This window comes from Chelmon rostratus, chromosome 5 (assembly GCF_017976325.1).
Source record: "Chelmon rostratus isolate fCheRos1 chromosome 5, fCheRos1.pri, whole genome shotgun sequence".
Lineage (NCBI taxonomy): Eukaryota > Metazoa > Chordata > Actinopteri > Chaetodontiformes > Chaetodontidae > Chelmon > Chelmon rostratus.
The window spans coordinates 28,016,740-28,044,084 of record NC_055662.1 but is presented as its reverse complement, the minus strand read 5'-3'; the positions used below and the strand labels follow the sequence as shown (position 1 = coordinate 28,044,084).

Genomic DNA, 27,345 nt, shown 5'->3' with positions numbered 1-27,345 from the left:
ACATCTTGGACAGAGCAGGCAAGCTGTTTCCAGTTTTATGCTAATGCTACTGACCAGCATTTGGTATCAGTCTCCTCGTCTAGCTCTCATCAAGAACGTGAAAATGTTGATCTATTCCTTCAAGGACGGCTAATGTCAGTAACATTAACATCAGAGCAAACAACATGACCAAGAGTTGAGCATCTGCTTGTAAAAAGCATCCATTGCTAATCAAAACAGAAAAAGTTGCACGTTTGTTTATTATCCATCTGTTCATGAAGAGATGAACCACATGTCGGAAACGTAGTGTCGTGCTCTGGTCCTGTCTGGGGAAACATATCGCAGATGGCCTCTGGTTCAGACTCTCTGAGCTTTGAGCTTGAAGTCAGACAGAGAACAAGCTGTTGCCTCTGTTTAGATCAGTGTGATGATATTTGAGTTGTCCTTTCGTGCATTCTGTCATTCGGTTAAAGAAAAACTGATGCTACACTTTCATGTATTGTAATCCGAGAGATTAAAAACCATGAATTTAAGTAAAATTGTTGCAACAGTTGTTGTAACCTTTTCAGTCCGCTGGACTTAAAATAGTGTGATGATCCAAAGTCCCTGAATAATACAAATAATACAAATACTTAAAGCTACAATCCGACACTTGACACATAATCTCTGCCCTGATTCTGATGACCTCTGTCCGAAACCCCGCTGGAAACCACTTCAGATGTGGGATTTAGGTTCATCCCCAATTTGTGTGTCAGATAGTGCGCTGTATATCTGGCCGGCTGCATCCCGGCTGGATCGGGACAGTAGAACGAGTATCTAGCTCTGCTCTCTGCAGACGGGCAGACAAGGATACAGCTCCGTGTGATCACAGTCCCCCGGCACAGCCCCGCCCCCTCAGACCTGCATCAAATCAATGGTTTCAGGCAGAACGCCATTATACCTCCGTACAGTAGGCATATTTTTCCCTTTTTCCCTGTCCTGCCTGGCTGCTATGCAACAGAAGTAGCATGCATAGCACTGAAGTCCCATGACATAGCGATACCTAACATCATTTTTTACATGAATAGATGTTCAGTGTGAGACTGCATCAGCCCTGAAACACAGCAGCCTTTATGTTAAGATTTGACTCAAAGCTTTTAATTAAAAATTAAGAACAAATACTTCAATCCAGAATTTTTTTCTACTTATTCCCAAAGTACCTTCTATCTGCCACAGGTGAAACAGGTCATTGTTCTGAGAGCTAGTCTCTCTCCTGCGACTGACCATCAATCATGACCAGCGTTAATAAAGAAAAAAGTGTTTTTATGTCTGTTTTATGTCCGATGATGCTGCAGAATATAAGTGTCCAGTTCCAAACTCACGACTCCACAAATTAATGCAATAAGCAAAAGTAACTCAAGCAACTGCGACGGAAACAGACTGTATTATACGTCAGAAAATGTAGTAGTGGAGGAAGTAAAAGCAGCAGGAAATAAATGCTCCCATAACGTCAAAGTGAACTGAACTGAAAATGTTACTCGAATAAAAGCGTTCTTAATTATCAAAATGTCCTTTTATTTACTCGCAGTAATCACAGCCAAACTGAAAAATGGCCCCTGTGAGTTTCATGCTAATGTATCATTAGATCGTTGATGCATTAGTGTATAAGCAGCAGTAGATTTGATGCACTGTTGATGAAATCTATCTTCCTGCGTGCAGTCAGCTCAGTAAGTGCCGTGTGCGAGTTTTTAAAGTATGCATGAACCATAGCTGTCAGCTAGCTCGTGACTGTGCTTAAAGATCACATCCTGATTGCAGCTAAGAAGGACGCCACAGTTTCCCATGATGCAATCTGTGTCATCTGTGTCTGCTTTTTTTCAGATTAATGTTTGCGGTTTTTGGTGTATAAATATGTATTTTGCTTGATTACAGCGGTATGCATGAATGATGTGATGACACACTGTCCCTGAGTTGCCACCGATCATGTGTAGACAGCCCGAGAATGAAAATGAGAACTGCTCCTTGACCTCCAAACCAGATCAGTGAGGGATAATCCTGCGTTAAGCACAACACTAACAGAACACAAGGAAAGGAGTGTAGAGGAAACACCAGAGTTCATCTGGTCTCAGGAGGAGCCGGGGTAGTGATTACAGCTTTCTGTGCTAACAGAATAGTAATCGCACGTAGCTTTAGACAGGAACAGACAATGGAAAGAAAGACGTGTGCAGGAATAAAAACTGGTGACCTACGAGACGCGAGTAGATCTGAGAATCTGCTCCTGTGGTTCAATCAAAGCAACTCTTCATCAGAACTAAAGCATGTAGGAACTGTTTTTATTAATAACGTTTGCTGTATAACTTGATGACAGTAGCCAGTTTGTGTTGGTTGTCAAACTCTCTACAGGTAGACGGACAGACAGCGTAACCAATCAGAGAGCTGGAATGAGCAGCTGTCTGTCTGTGGCAGGTGGCTGGTTGGTCGGCTGCACTGGAGCAACTGGACCAGGCCTCACAGGCTGTTTTTGGACATCAACAGCATCAGTTAAAAAGCAGTGATAAATCACTGCTCACTTTCTCCCATATAATCAGTATACATTCAGAGTAATCAATACCAGGATCCTGGAAATATACCCAGCTCAGTCAGCGATGGGTGGGCGGGACGTCTCTCTGACGTTACGGTTGCCTGACTCTTCCTGAGTCCAAAAATGTGACAGAAAACTGTAATAATAATAGATAATAAATGTGTTTATTAGGTGATTTTCTTCCTGTTTTAAACAAATCTTTTATCTCTGGAGTGTGAACATCAGGCTGTCACCTGCTCTCTTCTGCCATCGTCGATTGTCTGATTTCAATGTACACACATTTGCGTAGGAGCAAAAAGAGGATGAGTCACTGTGCATGCATTTCTGAGGCTATGTACAGACACAGCTGATGATAATAATACCTCCCGCGTTGGTGACATCAGCTGCTAATGCCTTCTCACCCATGGACGTGTTCCCATCCTCGATCTATTTCGGTACTGTCGTAGAAAGCTATTGAAATGTACGCGTAAAATTGCTGAATCACTGATAAATCATCTGTTGAATAACTCAAAAGTGGCACTGCAGCCGTTGACGTGCGAGAGGAAGATTAAAAGACCTTGGGGTGTCTCAATTTCCTGAGAGATGCTTGTTGGTAACTGGTTCTGACTGGATTTTAGTGTGCAGAGACAGACCGGCCACACACACCCTTTTTTATGACCTTGCTCTAAAGGTATAATTAGGTTTGCACAACCTTCTATATTTTTCTCGGCGTTCCCCATCCTCATTTAACAAATGTATGTAAGAAGAAGAAGAAGAAACACTTCAACCTCCCCTCGAGAGACGGCGAGCTGTTTGACACCGTTTGGATTCACAGAAATAAAATGTAATCTAATAACAGGTGTGTAGAAGAATGGCATTAGATGAATAATTAATAGATTAACCAACATGTTTCTTCTGGGGTTCATACCATACGCAGCTTTTATCGGTGTGATTCCTCATCACAGTGCTCAGCGTGCTCACACAGTATGGATTTACATTACTCGTTACACACCAGTCCAACGCGGTCCACCCTCCTCTGTCCTGTTTGTATCGATGCAACTAAACACACAAGCCCTTTCTTTTTCCTATGATGTTTTACTTGTCTCAGCGTCTATATGTTCTGTTGTGTGTTGTGTTCCGCCGTGGAAATCTCCATGCCGACGGGCCGCTTCTGACAGAGCCACAACCGTTGCAACATAGAGCAGATCTGCAAACCTTTTTTTGATCCTCAGAGCAGCTGCGATTTGATTTGATTTGAGACGTAATGTCATCAAGGAGGAAGAGCGTTCACACAGGCTGCCTCAGTGATTAAAATGACAAACTGTTTATGTTCACAGCTTAATTGCTGGCCATCTCTAGCTGGGGGAGGGGATTCGCTAACCCCAGAACTAAGCACGTAATCTCACCAGTTCTCACTAAGTTTATCACTTTTTAGATCTTGAATGTAGAATTCTGCGTTCAAACCACGACAGTATCGCTCAGGTGTTCTTGACTTTGTTGTTGTGAAGCTCATTGAACAGGATGTCTGTGTGTGTGTGTGTGTGTGTGTGTGTGTGTGTGTGTGTGTGCTACATATATCAGTTTCTTTTCTGTGTGGTGTACAAGTATACTCTATCGATAAAGCATTTCCACATTCAGTCAGTGCCTGTGGAAACGGATGAGAGCTCCGCATTATCAAAGTGCAAGCTCTCTTATTTACATTTCATCCCCTTCCTTCCTGTAATAATCTTTCGAAATCGTTATTAACCGGAGGGGACCCTGTCCTTATAAAAAGAATATGGAAATAGAACGTGAAATTACTTAAAGATTAGATTTAGTACCAGGAAGCTGCGGTGGAATGATGTAATCTTTGACTTACAGTATGAGAGCTTTCCCCGTCCCGGCGACTGATTTGATGGAGATGTTGTGTCTCACCTTGATTGGCTCATATCTTGGTGATGTTAACATGCACTGACTACAAATCATACAACGTTATTCTGGTTTTTCAGTCCACTGAAGGTACATTCTGCTCAATATTTCCAGCTTGTTTCTCTCTAACCCCGACACCTCGGGATTTGACCGCACACTCAGATGCCGAACTCTGGCATTTTACATGTACTTCCAAATCTGGTTATGTTATTCAACTGTCTGGCATTTCCAAAGGTCACAACCTTTTACGTGTTCATTTGGTGCCTTTGATGTCAATGTTTCTGTGTTCAACGTGAGTTTTTCCGGGGCAGATGTCAGAGGTCTGGGCCTTGTTAGGGCTGCAGAAGAAGCCGATCGGCATTGCCGATCAATTCCCAGCAGGCCCACTGTGATCTTTTCTGCCTCCCGCTCCGTCTGTGATATCCCGGGCCTAATCAATGAACCTACGGTTTAGTCAACAGTGTGCGGAATTACAGTTCCAGCAGATCTGTGAGTGTGTCGGGGAACAACAAGGGCTGGCTGACAAGGCCACAGGCACCGAAGCAACAGACACCAACATACTCAAACAGCTGACCTCAAGTTTCTCGCCGCCGAGTTAAACATTCAAAATTTTTGTTTCGCTTTGGTTTGGCTTTCTGTGCATATGCCTTTTCTGCAGAGAGCGGACCTCTGTTCTGCACTGCATATCTACTATAGACAGACGCTGAGATTATGAACAGTCAACTCCTCCTGTAGCATCAGGCGCTGTCTGACAGTGGGGAAGGAGAAGCAGAAGTGGTCGGTCTGAGTGGCTAAAGACTGAGAGAGATGACCCACGGTGGCCTCTATCTCTCCTGTGAAAGGAGCCTACGGGCCCATCCTGCAGCAGGAAGGTTAGGGATTCATCATTGACCAGGAAATTCAAGTGTGTGTGTGATCGGGGTGGCTGGCCCAGCGCTGGGCTAAATGGAAGACTAATGGGTGGTGGGAGCGAGCCTGACGGGCTCTGAGGAGCCCTGTTCTCTCTCCCTCCACCTGTCATCCATCACATTTCCAGCTGATACTGGGCGATAGCTGTCTCACACTGGTGGGAGGGGGGCCAAGGGAGCAGACGGAGGGGCTGGGGGGCGGGGGATGCCAGCTGGCTGGAGACAGGGACAGGGACGTGGCTACTGCATATTATTATGAGCGTCTAGCAGCCATTCTCCTCCACAGATTGAGATGCTACCAATCACAGCGCTCAGACTCGAGTCGACAGTCGGTCCAGTCCACCCAGCATTCGAGGTACACCTCTGAGGTAATTCGAATATTAATGAGGCGTTTGTATTTTATCATGCTGCACCAGAAGGGATGAAAGAGGCTAATATGACCGACAGCACCACAGAAAGTAAAAAGAAGGGCTCAGTGGCCATCGTGATCAGCATCCAAGCTCGCGTAACTAAATTAGAGCTTTTCATTGTCGGTGTGAAAGACGTAGTGATAGTCAACACGGTGATTCAGCTGTTTTTCTTCCAGCGCGGAGGTTTGGGAGGAACCTTTTCACATCATCATTGGCTCGGCTTTTTTCTCTGTGGGACAGAAAACGCCAGGGGAAGCTTTTACACACACACACACAGAACACACACACGCGCAACAAAAGCCAGTGAAATGGCGTTTGAAAGTCCTTTTATATCAGCTCAGATTAGACTTCTTTTAAAACAGATGTCACCTTGAGGGCAAAGAAAAGAGATTATGGATTTTTTTTTTACCACCTCTGCGAGGTGTCCTTTACCGTGGCAACGCGTCAGAACTCTCTCGGCAAAATGTTCCTCAGATTGAACGACTAATAATTAGAAAATAATTAGAATAATAGCGTAATTACTAGAAAATGTGTCCCTCAAAGATTAGTGTTGACTGTGGCAGTGTGAATAAAACAGGGACGAAATCATGAAATAGCTGAATCAGAACAAAGTGAGCTGAATGTGAAGTGTGCACAGGAAGCTCTATCATATGTTAGATGCCCGGTAGACGTGCATTGATAAAATATGTCTTCAGCTTCGTTTAATTGGCCCACTTCACTGCAGAGTATTAGAGCTTTTTTTCACCTGACTGATATAATTTTCTGTTTGTGCCTTGGTCAAAAACAACACATCGATATGTTTAAGAACAGAACAGATTCAATTGTTTCCTTGTCTGCTGACAAATTGTTGTGTCCACTACTGCCATGATAAATGTGTATTCATGTGCATGCAGCATGGGGGTGGGGGGTGGGGGATAGGCGACCCTATTTACCATTAATAAATGGTTTATAACACACTATAATGTAGATATGTGTTTGTTCCTGTTTCCAGCCATAAATGCAGGCAGGCATGACGATACAGTGAAACACAGTTGTAATAATATAAAATATAGGGGACAAAATACATCAATAAACTTACATAATATGATAGATAAACTTAACTCCTTATAGCTACGTCATAGACTTGTTATAGACTGAATAAATACATGTTTATATGGTGGTTATTAATGCTTAGTGGGAGATTTATACCATACTACCTTTGTGAAACTGAGGATTTCATTATAAGGGGTTTGTAAATGTTGTGCTCCTCTGGAAACAGTATTTAAATTCATAAATGTTCTGCACAAACAACTAAATTAACATTTTCAACATTTGAGCTGGACAGAAGTGCAAGTGCATGTGTTGTTTTTATGTTTTGCAACTAAGTGTTGGTCACAGCTACTGTAGTTGTTAATGTGTTGTGTTTAATGATAGAGAATGCTCCCCGTGGCATTTTGGGCCCCTTCGATGTTTAAATCACCGCTCCACTGTATGTTTGAACATTTCCACATTCATGAACAGTCCCCAGCTTTTAATTTGCTCATCCGACCCGCTGCAGGACGACGACAGAAGTGAAGTGCCTGTCAGTTTTACCTGGCTTCACAGCTGCAAGGGCAGTGGTGGTGGTGGCGGGGGGTAGACACCTGTATCAGTCTTTTCACCCATCATTGTCAACCAACAGCAGGTTAGAGTATTTGTGTATGAGCTACAATTAGCTCAGCATGTGTTTTTGTATATCTTTAGGCCCGCAGTGACTTTGGTACTTTATAGTCATGTTTTTGGATATTACTGTAAGATTTTACCTATTTCACCTGATATATGAAAATTATATAACACAGTATATGCTTACTTTCATTTATATAAATATATATACATACACACACACATATATATATACATACATACATGCACATATACAGACATATATACATGTATACAGCTTATTCATCCAGTCCGTCCATTCAACAGCTGGTACGACGTGTCTGAAAAGTGTGCAAGTAAGAAATAAAAACAATGAGTGCCTCCTGCAAATAAATGGACTCACAGGTTAATTATTTGTGTCACCTTTGATATGCTGAATGGTTGAATGGGCCACTCAAGGGGATTTTTAAATCATAAAAATGAAACGATTTAAACTGGCAGTCTGACTGAAATCCCAATTTAGAGCTGCACAATGCAACGTTTTCTCCTTTTTCTGTGGAGGGCCACTGAAAGAACGTGCCAAGCACTTAAAGGGACAGTTCGTGTTTTTTAAAGTGGGGGTTGTGTGAGGTACTTATCCATAGTCAGCATGTTACCTACAGTAGATGACGCTTGGCACACCTGCAGCTCGGAGAAGCAGCAGAAATGGCAGCACAGAAATGTAATGCTAAATGTGTCGCTGTGGACGGGGCAGCAGCAACATGCCCTCAAAAAAGATCACTTCAAAAAACCAAAACTATCCCTTTCAGTTAATCTACAAGTAAGACTGATCAAGGAAAAAGCTCAGAACTGCAAAATTTGCAGAAAATGCTCTTGCCCACCTAAAGTCTAAAAGATATAAAGTGTTCCTGGTCCTCTATATTTAATCATTTGTACCCATTCAGTAGGTTTCTGTAGCCTTAGTCTCTTGTAGCAGTTAATAAAAGAGGAAACACGTACGTAGGTGTAAAAGTGCCCACGTACACAGTAAAAGCTTCCCTGATATGTTTCCTCATATGATTTCCGCTGCCCACCGGTTTCCACCGGAGTAAGACTCCTTTCACATATTTTCCTCCTCACCTCTTTCTGGTTTTCAGTGTATCATCTTGCATGGCAGTGGCTCCTGACACTTTTGTGTACTGTAGCTGTTAAAATGCAAATTTAACAGGATTCAGCTTTCCCGTTCTGTCGGCAATTTACTGTGTGACGTCCCCATCTCCTTGCCGCTGAGCAGAGGACACGAGTGTCAGCTGTATCCATCCTCCTGAGCCTCGGTGAAATGCCACGATATCTTTTCGCACAAACTGCAGCACTCCTCTCGCACTGCAAAGCACGGAGGCCGACAAGCAGCTCGCTCTCGGGTCTCTAATGTTTGAGGCCCTGACATTGTTTGCACGTCTGTTGTACGTGTTTCAAGCTGACGGCAGCTCAGGGAAAACTTTGAGCTGTGCTGTTTCCTTGCTGCAGACAGATAGCGGAGATAGCTTAAGATATACTGTGCAAACATTGTGTGGAGACGATTTCAAGCTCCTTTTTACACCAAGAATAAAACTCAAACAAAGCAAGTCTCTGAAAGGCAGGCGGTTGATAGTGCATTCATGTCACACTCTTTTGTAAAGCCACATGAGCATTATGCAGGGCACCTTGCCACCTTTAGATATCATACAAGAAGGGCAGGTCGGCTGGTTGCATCTATAAAGTTATTAATGTGGGTCTGTCGCATTTATTAGACGTGTGGCAAATAGAGACATGTTTTCTCATTGCAAGTGCACTGATAGAATCACATCAGCTCCCCAGAGAAAAGTCTCTTCTGTGGCCTTTCCTTCAACTGTGCTGGAGTGTGTTATTTGCAGACATCTGCCACTGCAGGAAGAAGCTCGCACAATGCCTCTCTTTCTCTCTACAGCTCACCGTCGCCACTGTAAAGAGTTCTGTTCCAGCAGCGACGACACTGGCGCTTTGTAAACAAGTGCCATTAATTGTCACAGTCTCATTAACTCACAGTGTATGCCAAGTAAACAGTCTTAGCTAAGGTGAAATGAAGCATACTGCAAATAATGTGCACTTAGCAGTGAGTGGAAACTATGTGTGTGTGTGTGTGTGTGTGTGTGTGCGTGTGTGTGTGTACATTTGTGAGTTTGTGAGTGTTGTGGTGTGTATACAGTAGCTACAATGGATTGGTCAAGGTTGCTTAAAGGCAACACGTGGAAATGATAATTGAGAGGATGAGGTGAGGATGAACAATTAAGATGGAATAAAGACGACTAAGAAACAGACAAAAGGAAATAAGGAAACAGTATTATCCTCCCCTTTCCTTTCCTTTCCTCTCCTTTCCCCTCTTTTCCTTTCCTCTCCTTTCCTTTCCTTTCCTTTCCTCCCCTTTGTCTCCTCAGCCTTATCATGACACTGATGACTCATGAAAGGCACATGGTCATACATCAGCCACTTTATTAATACGCTCCTGTCAATTAAACAACTCCTGTCTATGAAATAAGCTCCTGCTAGTGTGCATCTTGAACCCATGTAGGACACCATGTCCACTCACTCGTAGATATCGCTGATCGTCACGTGCATTAACTGCTCCTGCTACATTAAGTGTGGCAGGGCGCTGATGACGAGGGGAAAGCGACCCCTGAGATGAGAGTGCATGTGCACGACGTCAGGGATGATGTAGGCTGCCTCGTGTTGTTGCTCAGCTCTGCCTCTCTCCGTCCTCCGCATCATACAAACACACATACAGTACAGATGAGACAGATGATGTTAATGTTAGCCCGTGATGACGGTTCTCAAAGTGGATGAATACAGCAGCGCTGAATAAGTCCTGAAAATAAAAAGGCTTTCTATTTAAAGTGCTGAATTGTGTGTTTTATATGGTTACATATATTTCAGCACAAGCTGCTGCTCATTCCAATGGAGTGAAGTGAATTTGTGTCAATCTTTTGCTTAATTTTGGTGAGCTTTGACTTTAAATTTCACACCGGAAAGAGTTATCAGCTACGTGACTCATTAACCCTGGAGGGGTGGTTTGCAGACACAGTTTGAGGGGATAAAACAAATTGTGGCATCTTATTGTCTCGTTAGAAAGCGGCTGAACTGGCTTGTTGTGTAATTGTTGATTAGAAATCTAGCCGACCTGGAGAGCAAATACTCACTACGTCACCAACTTTGTGGTGCTGCTTTCTGGTGCGACAAGGTTTCCACTGTGAGTTGTGTTGGTATTTAGACCTGCAAGCAGAGGTCATTTCACCCTGCATTAATATACGGTACAGTACTTTGGTGTACCCGTTATCAGTCAAGATGATTTGTCAGTGACTGTCCTGTCTCTTCCCAAAATGTCTTGCAACAACTATCTAATCTTGCACTGAAAGAGGAGCCCATGTGCCTTCCTGAAAAGTCAAAGTGTTTCAGGCTGCTGCTGCTGTTGGAGGAGATATTGGTCTCAACGTCTGTCTCTTCCTCTTTCATGGTGGAAATCTCTTTGTTTGGGCCTACAAAGCTGCCCTTCTTCTTTGATTCTGCCAAGCTTTTATGTAAAATGTGTAAGATTTTAAGTGCTTGGGGGCAGATGTTTCTTTTAAAGAAACTTGGTATTACTTTCGCCTGTGTTTTTAAGACCTGTGTTGTCATGCTTCAGTCAGTTCGGAACAAAGCGAGTGTGGATGCGGGTCTGCAGCGCTGACTTTGATGAAGAAAATCTGATGTTTATTCTCACGCAGGTGAGACGCAGTCCACATGCAGCTTTCCTCGCCTCTGCTGCACTGTGATGGCACTGCAGAATCGGTGTGTGTGTTTCTGTGTAGGGGGGTGTGTTAGAGTGAGACACATGAAAGACACTTGTCCCTGGTGGACTGGGAAGGAGCCTTGTGCCTTAAGAGCTTTGGGGCTGCTGCTCCCGACAGGTGAGTCTATCAGCTGTCCTCAGCTCTTTGCCCATATATGCAGGACAAGGACACAACATCCACTGCCCACTTCAATGCAGTGTCACCTATGCTGTCATAGGCTGAGTCACCTGTCAATCATAGCTGAGTGATGTATTGTGAAGTGCACGGGCCAAGGGCGCTGTCAGCTGTGGTGATAATTAACTCTGCAAAAGACCTTTGGGTCATATAATAGGGGTCAGCACACCCAACTGTAATTCTGGCATTAGGCAAGCATTGTCCTCCATGAGGAGCAGCGTGATTAAGATGACATACTGTAGGTTTCCAGGCAGCAGAGGTGGTGTGTGTGTGTGTGCACCATGCTTATTAGGAAAGGTCATCTTGTTGTTTGGGAAGCAGAAAAATATTCTAAATTGCAAACAAAAGATGCAATTTGGAAGTCAGATTTGAAAGGCTCAGTGTTCCTGGTGTCATGTTGGTCCCACAAACCTGCACAGTCACAATCAGGCACTGCAAAGACGCCAGAACACACACTTAGTTGAACGTGACCTCTTTGATTGAGGTGCATTGCGACTGTGAACAGCATTTTTTTCTAAGCAGCTCCGCTAACAGACATCACGTTTGGTATTTTTAGTCTTTGTGATGGCTAAATGTTAGGGTAGCCTAGCACAGTAGTGTTGCTTTTTTATTTCCAGGGAAAAAAAAACTCGTAAGTGGCTGTATTCCACAACAGGCTGACATACCAGAAAGGTAAGGTCAAGAGCTGGAAAGAGCAACAGCATGATATTTGTACTCTGATGTTGCCGTGCGTGGTGCCGTCAGTAAAGCCGTCGCAGACTTCAGTGCAAAAGGAGACAGAATCAAGGTCGACTTTTCACTCGTGTCACTGTCACTTAACGCCGGTCTGTGTGTCTTTCACTGTAACTTCACTTCTAAAAAGACAACAGGACTACTGGCTGGCAGGGGTTACCTTGATGGAATAATCGTAACTCGAGATTCACTTACAACCTTTCTCCAAAGTGTCGCTCTTGCTTGCGCCATCGCCATGACAACTGAGCACACATCCACCGACGAGCGCCACAAAACGTGACTAAAATCTGCAGAAAAAGCTACTACTACAGTAAATGGGCCGTGAGTAAACGCTGCGCTGGTCAATATTTTCACTTTGACCATGTGACTGCGTGTAACATCAACATGCTCACTCAGAATTATTACCTGACTGCAGTTTCTCTCAGCTCCGCCGTGTTTCCGGCGTCTTTTAGCTGATTGATTTATTTATGAACTGCTGTTCTGGTTCAGTCTCGTGGCTCTCATCGGCATCGTTTCCAGCCGCAGCTGTTTTTCATCTAAAAGCTGCTGTTGAACGACTGTTTGCTACTGGCCGAGCACCAAACAGCAGGCGGACGGAGTTAGCGACCAGCTGGTGAATGCAGCATGAAGTGCTTTAAGTAACTGGAGATTACATTGTTAAACTACTTCAAGGCCAGAAATGAACATTCACACTCAGTTATCATGACTTATCTTTATTCTTTCTTTATTCTGTAAAGAGTGAAGACAAATTAAGACAGACAGACAGACAGACGGATAGTTATTACAAACCATACAGGTGCAAACTGTATCTTTATAACCAAACTCATAGAGCTTTACACACGGCGCCTTGAGTCTTGTGTTCACACAGTTAATTTCAAGGGGAAGAGAGTGTCCTCAACGTACCTAATTCACGACATAAACAAGTATCAGTTGGATGACAGAGTTTCAGCAATTTGCGTGCCAATTTTGCAGATAGGAACTGAGCCTCTAATAGACTGCAGTGCTTCCTCTCTGTGCTGTATTAGGCCGTTAGTGGTTCTCTGTGGTTTTGCATGATTTGAAAACTTGTGTCGTTACATTAGCAGCCGGTGTGTCCTTCTAATCCCATTTGCCTCGTGGTTACAAACAAGGTGCCAGCAGAGCCACTCAGCTGAGGGAACAGGGAATCCATGCTTTATACGGAGCAGCCCTAATTCAATTGACATTACTGGCTGGCTTTAATGGATTTTACCTGGTGAGCCTGCAAATTGAATATTTTAAGGCATATCAACTCCTTCGGAGCAGCTGAAAAGAAAGGGCGCAATTTTCATTTCGTGAGCCTTTGGTAACGAGACGGTGACATACAGGAGATTATAATCTATTTCTTGGATTGGAGTTGATTCGTCCTCGGTGAAGCTCGGTCCCTCTTGCCTGTGGTTTGGGCTTTTATCTCCCTCAAGCCATTTGATGTTGTTAACCACTGCTTTTCATTACCGGAACACAGACTTAGGCACTCTCTTGCACTCACCGCTCACGTGCACCACGCACACATAACCGCATCCCCGTGCACGTCGCAGCCCTCCAGGCTGCAACCTTGTCTTCCTGTGAGAAGTCGAACTCTTCGCCGTGTCGTCTGGCCGAGCCCGTGAGGTTGTTATTGTTTTATCTCCCGGTGTGTTGAGGTGGGCGGCCGTCCTTCCCCCGCTCCCTCTGTAAAGGTCAGCGAGCTGCAGATGAAGTTGTGTCGATCAGATGAGTGCCAGAGACTGACAGCTAATTTTCATCAAAGCAGCTGTGGGCGAGGGGGTGCAGACCGCCCGGGGGGCCTTTTGCCTCTCTGAGGATTCTCCACTTCATACTTATCAGGCTCACCGTGTGCAGATGCAGTCTCGTCCGATCCACGAGCTCTATGAGAAGTTGCAATTCACTCTGAACGGCCGTATACACGGCTGTAGAAAGGGGGGGGGGGGGCAGCTCTGTAACATTTTTCATCTCTAATACGGCCTCGTCTGACGATCTGAAGCCTTTCCGCTGCTCTGTTCATTTTTTACCCTCTTTCCTCTTCCCCTTTGCCAGTATTCCAAACATGGTTTGCATTGATTTATTCTACTCCACCAATTAAAAGCAATTTTGTGAGCATTAGAGTAAGCCATGCCGGGAGCCGTTTACTGCGGCAGGCTGTTCATTACCTCATAGTGAGCGTGTGTGTGTGTTTGTGATCGTACTCCCCTGTCTCCGTGTGACCTCCTGGGTGCCTCTGTCGTGCTTCTTTAACTCTGTGAATGTATGTGCACGTGCACGTGCGTGCAGATGCGTGCCTCTCCATGTATGTTTGGACAGCCATGAACAGATGGGTGCGGGCGCGCATCAGAGATTCCCTTCACGTTCAGGGCATTAGTTCTCTGCTTGCAGGATAAATCCTCGTGTTGTTGAAGCGGTGTCAGTTGCCTCTGCCACGACACAAAGCTTATCTTTTAGCGACTCCCGTACCCCCTTGGGGAGGGGAGACACGGGGCAGGGCGTGGGACGAGGGGATGTGTGAGAGAAGACAGGAAGCTGGTGTAAATAACCCTGGGCTCTGGGAGAAGGTTAAGAAGCTGACGCCACGCTGAATACCGAGTGTTATCCCTGAAGGAACCACCATGTCCCCAACCTGACGGAGCTCTGTGACATGATGGCAGTCATCACAGCAGCGTGTCAGCGCACACGGGTCTCTGTTCGTCAGTAACCATCACCGGCTCTACGGCCGCCATCCATGCCGTTGATCGACATGTGCTGTATTAATATTTAATTGGTGTACTACTGTACGGGTGGGAGACTGAAGGTGTTTTGGTTTCAGTCTGGGAGCATTTTTAAAGTTTGAGCTCCTGTAACTTCAGGCAAAACTTGGCGACTGAAATAGCATCTTCCCTAACTTTCATATCTGCAACTGTCAAGACCAAACAAGAGCTTTTTCATAACGGCTCTGTGAAATTCCATCCTGCTCTTTGTTTGCCTACGTTTTTCAAATCACTGCTCAGTTGCTGCTTCATTTACCGCATTTAATAACACTTGCAGCATAAACACATTCTGACATTTTGAAGTAACGGAATCCGTGAGACAAAGTAGAAATTGCAGAACTTTTCACTGCATCAGCATGAAATAATTACAGCAGCTCGCTGCCGCAGTTCAGGGACAGTTTGCAGTTGGAAATGATTTTTCTGGGCTTGTACGTGGGGCTGAACGACGTTACCTAACTGCACACGCAGCGCACATAGGTGTGCGTTCATTTTGTATGTGCATATGAAGGAAGCACATATCACATGATGTAACTGTAACCAACTGTAGAGTAGCCCTGGAAGCAGCATTTTTTAAAATGCCTTTGGGGAGTGGCCACCTGTCACTGAGCGCTGACATGGAGATGGTGCTATTATGACAGCAGGTGTGGGTCAAGGTGATTTGAAGAAATTTGGTTCTCCTCAAAATAAACTGAGGTAACCTGATGAAGGAATGATGACCAACGCACCACACGAAACCAGAGATGAGACATCGCCGTGTGAGCAGCAGCGCCGCCACCTTCAGTATAGTTTTGCGTTCACTAACCATCCCCTGTGGGCATGCAACTATTTATTCCCCTCATTTTCTCAAACTGGAAATAAAATGAAAAGAAGCAAAAGCAGGAAAAAGATGAAAACGAGTGTTCGGGTTAATCTCTCTTTCCAAAGGCTACGCTGTGACATTATCTCTTCATCACAACCTAACAGAGGCCTCCTCCTGTGAGTGTGTTTGTTTGTCATGCAAACGCGAATGCACATATGTGCATGTGTGCATTCGCGTTTGTGTTTCTGGCGGCGCATTTTCCCGCTCCTGGCTCGTGTGCGTTTTGACAGCGTTTGCTGTTGCGCTCAGAATAAAAGGCGTCGTGTTTACCTACACACACGTTCATCTGCAGGTTAGCCTGCGGCTGCCTGCCTCCCTGCCCCCCTGCAGGAGATGCACACTTTTCCAGCAGCCTTTGTCGAGCCCCACTACCTGCTCATTCTAAATCAGACCTCTCAAAAACACTTTAATGTCACCCGACAAAGAACGATACAGCAATTCACAGGCTAGACAAGCTGTTTCACAAACCCTCAGACTGACTAACTGTACTCAGTCATGTTGGATTAATACAGAGAGGCAGTCTTGAATTTGTTGAATTAAATTTGAGTGCGGTTTGATTGAAAAACCTTTTATCTGATGAAACAGGAGAGGAAAAGCTGTGCAAATATTTTATACGTCCTAAAATATCTCGCAACCGAGTATTATTGACTGTTTCTGTTTCCCTCTGCTGCTTTTTTTCCCTCCTGCGTGTTTTCCCCCCCTCTCGCTGTGCTTTTGAATGTCGTGAAAATCCAATTAGGTGGACACATTCTGCGAGAACGCCACAAAAACACGCTCCATGATAGCAATCATATGAATTCTTCAAATGGGATTTTCAATGCTCTCCTTTCACACCGTGTCTACACTAAAGATAGAGTAATTGGCAAACAGATCTCCATACAAAATGTTTTCCCCCCTCTCTTTTATGGCCACTCAGCATAACAATGGGTACTTCTGTAATCTCTGCAGTGTGATTCAGAAATGAAAAGCCAATGAAATGTGTCTTCTGGCATGCAGGGAAAATGACTGCCACTGTAGGTAGAGCATGTTACCAGCACTTAGTGGCTCCCCCACTGACACATGAGCAAACGGCATATAATTGTCTTATATACTGCATTATTTCAGACTGTCACGTCTGGCAGGCCGTGGTACTCCTAAAGCAGCCCTGTTTTACCAATTAAAAGCTAAAGTATGGCCATCTATAAGCTGTAATAAATGCTAATATTTACATGGATACAGGTGGGGAATACTAAATGCTTTCTTAACATTCATGTTGACATTATGTTGCCTAAAAAGAGGGAACGAATGAATAATTCATACTAAGAGAAAGGGCTGCTGCGAGGCCGATAGACTGAGGATATTATGTTTACCTGACCATGACAGCCAGCGGAGAGGGAAGGCCCGTCCCAGCCTCGTGCTTATATTACACTTTTCATAAAGGGACTCCGATGTGTTTTGTCAGTGCATCACATTTGAATCGCTCTGTTGTCCTATTAGCATTTTATGATGATTTTAACTCTGCACCTTCACAAAATGTGCTTATTTTGCTCTCTCGCCACCTTTAGTATTGAAGCGTCTGCTTTCCTTCCCTGGTGAATGGTTGAGATGGGCAGTACAACACATTGATTTAAGTAACTGCAGAGTGCACAGTCACGCTCTGTGCCTGCATACGCACAGACTCAGCCTCCTCCCTAACCTGCCATCTCCTTTTCCTTCTCATTGTTCTTCCAGCTACCTAAACTCAGTCTCCCTGCTCCCTCCTACAGCCGAAAATCCCTTAACTCCTCACCTACAGCATTTGTTTTCTCTCTCTTTTTTTATTTTGAAGATGATGTAAAAGAAATGAGACTGAGACTCTGAGAGTCTGTGAGGCTTTACTAAATGCATGCTAACGTGCTGAGAAGGACAGTGCTAACTTGTGGATGCTAACCTGGCGTGATGCGCAGCTGAGGCTGATGTGAATGTCATTCATAAACAGGAGCAATGGAAAAAGTGAGATTTTGACCTGAAGATGGCGCTGAATGAAGAGTTCAGGGATCAGCAAAGCTATTAAAATTCATCCTGAGGGAAACATGAATGTCTGTACCAAATTTCTAATAGTTGTTGAGACATTTCTTTCAAAACCACAAATGTTAGCCACATGATGGCGCTAGACGAAAAGCCGCTTGCTTACATAATCCTCTTCCTGCCTCGGAGGACATCAGGACCATGGACGGTGTAATTGGACGGAGATTCCAGGTCTGAAAAGTGAAGCCAGTGTGGAAGTCGCTTAAATCTGCATTCTTTCCAACGGCCAGCAGGGGGCGACTCCACTGGTGGCGAAATGTAGACATCATCCAAAGGAGTTTATGGTCTGAATCGCTAGCTTCAAGTCTTCTCCAGTACAGCAGGATGTTCATTTAGTAAATTATGGTTCAGTTTAGAGTGAAACAGACAGTCCAGCAGGGAATGCTTTAAAGCATCGCTACCTTGTGATTGACAAATCGCTGTAACAGCATGTCCTCGGGTTCTCAGTCAGATCCAATCAGGACAGAGCCCAGCTCCAGTCTCACGTCCCAATATAATCACTTCTGGCTCCAACAAACAAGACGGCGGCCACGTCTGCTGTATCACACAGAATATCTGTACAAAATCTTGTGCCAGTTCATCTGGTTGAGAGAAAGCTGAGATAAAACTTTGATCTTCTGGTGGCGGCGGGTGAAAGGTCAGGTCTTTGCATAATGGAAATCAGTACCAAGGGAAGCTTGGTGTGGTAAACCAATTAGTGAGAGCACAGTGTGTAAAGACACAGCTCCCTGCGTACGATAACACACACACACACACACACACACACACACACACATCTGCGTCAGTCAAAAGCATTAAGAATCCTTTTTCTGAATTTTTTAAGACTTTGCAAAAGTTTCCACGTCTTATTGTACATTGTAAAAATAAAATAAGTCTGTTTTGATGTGTCACTTCGGAATTGGAGTGTAGGCGTTTGGCCTGATTTATTTTTTGCTTGCCACTGTGTGTGTGTGTGCGTGTGTGTTTGTGTGTGTTACGGTCTATGAAGCAGCAGACTCGTAGATGAGCGCGGCGCTTCACGCCGTTCCATTAGCCGTCAACCACAAACCGTCACAAAGCGCTGTCCTCCCGCTGTCTCTCTGCCTCTCCCCCCACGCTGCAGCCCCTCTCTTTCCGCCGTTTCCCACTGAGCTGTTGCATTCCCTGCACGCTGTTTATGTAGGCGGGATGGCACAATAGAACAGGAAACGCTTCCTCGGGGAGCTGCTGATTTTGGATGCATATGGTCCTCAGAGGAGTCGGTGGAGAGAAATGGTCGGGCTGGATCACCAAACCGTGTGATGCATGTGAGCCAGGAGCAGCCCGGCCGAGCCAGATGGAAGCAGGCCACGGAGGTAGCCGCAGAGCGGTGGACACAGACCGCTGGATGGGGACTCCCATTACCATCCAGCCTCGACCTTATTGGATTTCCCCCGGAAATTTTTATTTCTTTCACTGCCCCGCCGAGAAGTAGCTCTCCTACTTATCTCATCACTATTTATTAAGGGAGCCCCTGAGGAGTCCAAGCATACAATCAGGTCTGAGGGAGGATGGGCGGTGGAGAGAGAGAAGAGAGAAGAAGAGCGAGAGGACTGAATATACAGTACTTGCAGCGTGATTTTCATCGCTTTTTTATCCAAGAAAGGGTCGTGATGAGTTGAAATGGCCTAAGAATCCAGAATGGTGCCCTCCGTGCTCCCTGATTGCCTCTGCACAACCAGCACCAATTTCTCTCTGTTCGGCTCAGTTCGGCTCAGATTTAGCACAGTGCTGATGAAGACTCGTCAGCTTCTCTTGTGATCGCCGACAGTTTTGAGGAGTTGGCTTTAAACTGTCAGCTGTTGCCTTTTTACACTGCGTCCCTTTTTCTCTCTGTGGGCCGCTGTCTCTTTGCCTCCCCTCTGGTTGTTTAATACTTGGTATTCAGAACAGTCAGCCTCGATTGTAGTTGGGCGGCTTCACAGCAGACCCATTCAGAGGCTGAGGAAAGCCCAGGTGCATTGAGATAAAGTGTTCCTTCCTCCTTCATTTTCGGGGTGGGGAGCTTGTCAAACTTAGAGGAGAGTTTTACCCAAATGTTTTCTGGCTCGCCCTTGACTTTACTCTTCCTTTGTGTCCTGAAGTGCCACACAGGAGCGATGCGGTTCATTGTGTTGTATTAGTTGTATTAAATGCGTACGATCACAAGATTAAGGGAAACATAGAAGATGCAGCTATCTGAAGCATAAATCACACATTTTGTTCAGACTTAGCCTTGCTAGCGGCATTGGATGGCGATGTAAGTTGGATGGTCTGCCACTTTGGTCCGGACTGAAATCATGCTTCCTGCGACCTTTGGTGATACCCTGACGCCTCCTCAAACACCCAGTAACACATCTCAACAATCTACTCTAATCATAAAGACTTTGATGATCGCCTGACCTTTCTTCAAACACCACCACCATGTCCCCCTCAGGATGAGTTGTAACGACTTTGGAGATCCACTGATATTTCATCTAACGTCGTCATTGGGTCATATGCAAAACTAACGTCATTCCTATCAGCTCCAGCTGTACTTCAAATGCTAGCGTGCTAAGCTATGAACATGGCAAACATTATACCGGCGTCACCATATGAGCTTTTTCACCGTGGTTTGCATTGTAAGCATGCTCATGTTAGCACTTAGCACTTTCATTCTTAGTAAACCATTCTTCAGCTTAATAAATGAGGTAACTGACGTTAGGTTAACTATGAAACATTGATCTTTAAGGTTACAACATGAGTCAATCAGTCACTAGTATTGGATGGCTGCTGTTTAACCTGCAGTAGACTCCAACGCTGCCTGGTTACAAGGCCAAATTGACCATTAAGTCAATAAAAGACACTTCAACCGTACACCAACGCTTGCTCTGTGAACCCGGTTATGGTCCGCGGAGTAATGACTGGTTCCCTTCAGAGACTCGACTGTGTTTAAAACATTCTGCAGCCTCACTGGAAACCACTGACACACATCCAGATCACTGAAGTGTAAAGAAACCAGACAGAAGACCAGTGCCCCGTCGGGACCCGAGGAGGACTGTGCAGGAGCTCTTTGTGTTACAGCTGTATGCTCTCGGCCAGTAAGGTCCTCCTCAGCACGTCCTTTCACTCCGACTCGAACAGTGGATCCTCAATTTAATGGAAAAAAAAATGTTTTGTGTATTTCTGGATTTGGCAGGATGAATAGTTGTAGGTTACTTTATGGTGAAGCAGCTTCACCTGTCTCACCTGAAGCAGTCCAGCTCAGGTGGATTCCAGCTTTTCCAGTATGTTTAAGCAAGCAGGTTTTATTTATAAAATATATATATATATATATATTTTATATATATTTTTTTATATATATGCACAGAACGAGCTGTTGGTCAGACAGAGCAGATTATAAAAATAATAAGTTGAGACAGTAATTTGCTGAACATTTATTTTACTTCATCTGTTTATTTCAGTGTTTTGTTTTGTTTTACTTTTATAAAAATCTCGTGGCCATAATGACAAAAATGAAACAAAACCACTTTAAGATTCAGATTATGATAACACACAAACACTGGATACTACATTTCCCATAATGCAACCTGCAGTATCTTTTCTTTTAGTGTCCATGCTCAGTCTGCGGTGCAGGCTGCATGTTTAAACTCTGCAGTCTGGAAGCAGAAACTGACATCACCCCGATGGCATCACGAATGGTCCTCTTTACAAATGGATGTTGTGTTTTTACATAAAGGTCATGTTTTGTACACTGGGAGTCAAAAACTGTACAGTGAATCAACCAGACTGACAACTGAAAGGTCAGAAAGAGACAAAGATGACCTCTGAGTAACAGTTAAATATGAATACAAGACATCGCCCGTGTTGCTTTAGCATGCTGGAATCAACAGGTGAGCTATTCTTTAAACTTTCAAAATCCAAATGGGGGGTTAGAGCTGCTTGAATTAGATCACAGGATATCCTGGCAGGCGGGGGGCATAAATGACCGTTGTTATTGTGTTTTGGTGGAAGACAAAAACAGTTTAAAGCCGTTCATCATTCGTCCTCTTCAGTGGCTGAGTCTGCCGTTTGTCTTTGCAGAAAGCAGAAAGAGAAATGGGCTCCCAAAATGTTCAGAGCCTAATTGCACCGTGTGGTTCAGTAACGATCCAGAGTCGCCCCCGCTTTCCTGGACTGGAAAACAAATTCAGAATCGATGGGACATGTGGGGGCAAAAGTGGTCCCAACAGTATTCTCTCCTGTCATCAGGGACGTCGACTAAATGGAAGTTTTAGTCATTTGATTCCTCTTTTTCGGGGAAAAGCTACTTGAAATCGTACTGTTTGCTTTTGTTTTTATGTGTATTAAAGTTATTGAAGGAAAGAAGAAAAACATCGACGCAACAGCTGATCCAAACTTTAAAATGTGTTTTTGCATTTTGCATTTCTTTACACTTTAATGGTGGCAAATGTCCAATCACGATCGTTTGCTCGCTCTGCAGTCCAATGCCTAATTCAGATTAGACAATATCATCTGATAACCCGGGCATGAATGACCGTAGGACGTGACAGTTGCTCATTTTTCCTGAGAATTCGGACATTCGTCACGACGACCCGATAAAAGCACCATGTGCACATCTGCCCATGTGCAGGAGAGGGCAAAGATACACCCTCACCCCCCCGCTCAGGAGTGCCGAAGCAAATGTTCAACACCTGTGAGTGCAACATAGATAGATAGATAGATAGATAGATAGATAGATAGATAGATAGATAGATAGATAGATAGATAGATAGGTAGATAGATAGATAGATAGATAGATAGATAGATAGATAGATAGATAGATAGATAGATACTTTATTCATCTCCAAAGAGAAATGGACACACAAGGGCATGCAAAAAAGAACAAGAACTGCTTTCAAGTAATGAACCTTTTCAAGTAGGAGGTAAAAATACAATACAAAATATAACAATATAATATAACAATATAAGAAAAAATAGTGAAATAAAAATAAAGAACTAGGCTATCCAGGATAAACATCTTAACATCTGGCTATACAGGATAAACATCTGTAATACAGGAGGACATCACCCCCTGCAAACATACGTATGCTGCTCACCCACACATTCATCCTCCGTCTGAGGACGAACGGTTCAAGGTTTGCTTTCATTCATAAGCCCAATATTTGTCGCCGTTGTCGGGTACGACAGTAATCTTGACGGCTAGCCCTGATTGGTCGCGGCCCAATCTGCAGTCGTGTCATTCAGCCAAGTCACGGCAAGTCATGGCTGCCTGGACTCAGATCTCATCTCGAAAGACAAAAATACTGTGTGGTCTGATCTCTGCATCAGACGAAATGAGATGTTGTGGCAAAATCTATGAAAGTGTGCGTTCATACACGCAGCAGAGGGGGAAGCAGCTGGCAGAAAGACATCAAATCATCATGGAAATGCTGCAACACACACACACACACACACACACACACACACACACATATGGAGTAGATGTCGTGGTTATCGTCATTCCTATAGAGAGGGAAAGCAAACCATCTGTCATATCACCCATATTCACTTTGCATATAACCCCCTTCACAACATGATAAGACATCACATCAAAGGAAGAGGCCTGGCTGGAGAGTGCAGTCGCATTCGCTGTCATACAGACAGGCAGGCGCATGGTGCATGTTAAAGTGCAGCGACAAATTCAACATGAAAGCAAAGTCCTGTCTCTGGGCTCATCTGCCAACCTGGTGTGGATTGGACAGACAAATTGATCCGACCTTTTTATAATTTAGTCCTCTCTTCAGTCCGCCCCCACAATCACACATGTTCCATATTATGTTATGGAACATTGGTCGAAGCTGTCTCATGTCAGCTCTATGCACAGTGGACACACTTGCAACATGTGCTACCGTTTTTTTTTTTTTTCTATGAAGATTTTCCTCCTTTGTACTTCCACCGAGCCAAGTACATTGACATTGTAATTTTTGCCGCAGTCGAAGAAACCTTTTCATAATGTCCTTTTCAGAGTGCGAGAAAGTGAATCTATTTTAGAGGGAGTTAAAGGAGGGGGAGGAGAGGCACAATGGGACGGTCACATCCCACCTAAACGCCACCCTCCTTTTATGACAAACAGCACATTCAGATCCAAGGCTATCACGGTGGGTTTTTTTCAGTGATTAATTTTGATGCAAAACTAATGAGATTTTGCACCAAAGTGCATCAGATGCTTTAGGACGTACAGACCGCACATTGAAATAGCAGGTGTTCGCCGTGCTTTGATTGTCTGATTGGCCGGTGGAGCACGTGAAAAAACACACATGTTTAAAACAGCCAATCGTCCTCCTGGGATACAAAAACAATGTGATCAAAACGAAGATAACAGCTGCGACGTCTTTTGAAGACAACGCTGCTCAGTGAACCATCTGGGTGATGTATTGCTCGACAGAATGACAAAAAAATAAAAAATAAATCATTGTCTGTCTGGAGGCAGCTGCCGTGCACGGATCAGCTGGATCCGTCCAGCGGCTCACTGAAAAGAGGATCGTCTCGGCGGCAGAAGACAATCCTTCAGCCCCGTGCACTCATAAACATGTCTTTTGTCTCTTCTGTCTCCGCAGAGTGAAGTTGAAAGAGGGACTGACGTTTCTCGGGGCTCGTCCCAGCAACCCCACTCAGTGGATAGTCAGCCAGGACGTGAGGAGCGAAGGCCACCGAGTGGTGACGCTGCACTGCCGCAGGAAGGAGTCCGGCTACGATCAGCAAAGGTCAGCACATACATTACTTCACTGTAAGGTCCAGTGTGCAGGATTTGGTTGCATGTAGCAGACTGCAGCCACATAAATACCCTTCGCCTCACCCTCCTCTGCGGTGGCTGCTTAAAACACGAAGGTGCTCTGTGGAGCCGTGGTTCTCCTGTAGAAACATGACGGTGGGACCAGCTCCCTCCTGTAAAGAGCTTGTTCTAAGGTAACAAAAATGCCACACTTCTGATTTTTTCCTTAATTTAGGTTTTTATTATCTTATGCACTTTAAAGGAAATCACTAAGTTTTTGGAAGATCGGCCCCGCCTTCCACGCTACAAACGAACTGACGTCTTAAACCTGCATTAATTAATTTTTTTGGTCACTTGAGGGCCGAACAAGCTATAAGCAATAAACATAACATTTATACATTTTTATATAGCCGCCATGCTAGCAAACAGTTGCCTATTTACAGTCTGTGTGTCTCTGCCCAGCTGGCCAATGTAAGGTCAGTAGCCACCCTCCTTTTTGGCTCTTTTTGGGTCTCCACCAGCTCCATATGCTAGCTATCTTTGTGTGCCTGCAGATTGGTGCTGGGCAGGTAGCACACAGCGGGTTTATCAGACGTTTCCTGTCAGCTGATTGTTCTCCGTGGTTTCATCAAAGCTCATCGTCTCCATTATTAATACAAAACGATGTTAGTTATGGCAGCTTTACTTTGTCTGCAGCGGTTCATCTGAACTGTTTTCTTCTTCTGGATAAAATCTCCAAATGAGTCACTGTCTTCACCTTCAGATGACACAGAAGAAAAAGTTCTTTTGTTAAGTAATTAAGAACTACATGAAAGCATTTTACGGCTGCGGCAGATTGTCATTTCTCACATGCTCAGACGTTGAAGTTTGACATTTTGCTTGAGGGGGGGTTATCTAAGTGATGCCCCCTCTGCTGAGGCGACACACTGTACTTGACATTAGGGCCATGGGATACGTCTGTTGAGACCACTCTGTGGAGGGAAAAGTTAATAGACTATTGCGATATCCCCTCTTCTTCCTCTCTCTCCATCCATTCCTCTTTTTATTTACATACTTATTTACACGGCTGCCATAGCGTCCAAGTTGTTTTGGCCATTTCCTATCTGTATTCACGTCCTTAAACTAATCTGGCAGATGGGGAAGTGATTGCCAGCACTGGGAAAAAGGTTGCTGTGTTAATTAAGTGCTGATTGAAGGCCTTTGTGTGTTTTAATGGTTTTTCCTTCTCGGATCAGGAAGTAGTTTTAATAGATGTAACTTTCTAGTGACAGGTGTAATTTTATGGATTAGAGGCAGATTTGGGGTCGAGGAAAGCTCCACTTACTTGCTGTTTAGCTTCAGTTCCACTTAGCGAATTTTAAACCACTCCCTTAAGAAAACAGGACGGTTGACATTGCAACCGCAGCTTTCTAATCAAAGTCGTGCAGTCGGTCCAGTGATTTGTTTAGACATGCTGCTGTTACTGGATCACTATGAGCAATGATTAAAAAGTAGCTGCAATGTTACGGCGTGTAAATCAAAGATAGCCGCGTCTGCCTTTGAACGACCGCGGCTGTAAAATCAGCAGCAGCTAATAAAGATTTTCTTTAACAGTGATTTTGTCGCGTGGCTCTGCGGAGCAGCTCGCCGCGATGCCGAATGCCGATGCTTACACTCAGATCTCAGCGCCGCGTCTTCGCAGAAATGAAAACTTCCACTTTTTCAGAACATGCAGCACAACTTTGTTTGACTTTATTAGCAGTCGGTTTGAAACATGAGCTGCCCCGGGAACTCAAAGTCGCCTCCGCACAGAAACTTCTTTTCAGACCTTCCATTCACTCGTGTAATAAGTTTTGACAGTCAAGTCTTATAAATAGAAAGGTTTCGGCTGCCTGCAAACATACGGGGATGCATAATATGCTTTTGATATTTGTATTGTTTGTATCTGCCTCATCCTCGGTTTTTATTGATTTAAAAATAATGGCCAGAATGTCTGCAGCTGCTGTAGTTTGTGAGCAGGACTGAATAAGACTCTAAAAGCACATTAGGAGCTTTAACTGCAAGCTGAAAATGGTTCCTGTTAACAGATTTGTTGTTGCCTCACAATACACAAGATTTTATATGTGTGACTTTGGTTTTAAGGGTTTTAAGGAGCCTGGAAACTGAGAACCATTTGGTTCTGTGTGGCAGCTCGCGTCAGCAGTTTCTCTGGAAATGGAAATACAGTGAGCATGAACACGTTTGAAGGTGTTTTTTGTGGAATAAAATCCTGTTTTAACGTCCCCGAACGCCACCTGTCAAACCGAATAAGCGAGGGGGCCGACCGAGTCAGTCCAAGTTGATTTTGTGGCCTTTCACAATAAAGTTCCCGTGGTTGTATTGTGTGTGTGCGCGGCTGAAAGCGGAGCTGCAGCATCTCGAGCAACATAAAAAGGAGCTTTGAGCGAACTGCAGCAGCGAGCGGCAACACTTGGCAGCTGGCTCCGCCTTCCCTCCGGAGCTGTTCTCCCCCTTTATGCAGGTGTTTTTCTCTCTGCTCTGTCTGTCTCACGACCTCACCTTCTCTTCACACACACACACACACACACGCTCCGTTACTGTAGTAAAATCATGTTTTATTGATTTACTAAGCGAAGGAGCCAGAGACAAGAGTGAGCATATTTAGTCTAATCCCTGCTGTTTGGGCCATGTACGATGGACCGCTCCTTAATCCCCAAAGCTGTCAAAGTCACTTCACAGAGAAGACCAAAGACGCCCCGTGATGGCTATACAATACACAATGCTCCAATTTTTCTTTCGTCTTGTCCTCCCCGCTCCCAGTCATTTCAATGAAGCTCTTTTAGAGAAGGATTAGACGTAGCTATCTCATCTGTTGAGCTGT

The 27,345-nt window shown here is 44.5% G+C and overlaps 1 protein-coding gene across 1 annotated transcript in view; it reads left to right on the top strand.

The window, feature by feature from the left end:
• The window catches only part of si:dkeyp-14d3.1 (transmembrane protein 132C), a 101,838-nt gene that overhangs the window by 15,399 nt on the left and 59,094 nt on the right, over positions 1–27,345 (top strand). The window contains exon 3 of the mRNA XM_041936499.1: positions 24,331–24,477. Within this exon, the coding sequence (XP_041792433.1) occupies positions 24,331–24,477 (147 nt within the window). The remainder of the gene's footprint in view (positions 1–24,330; positions 24,478–27,345) is intronic.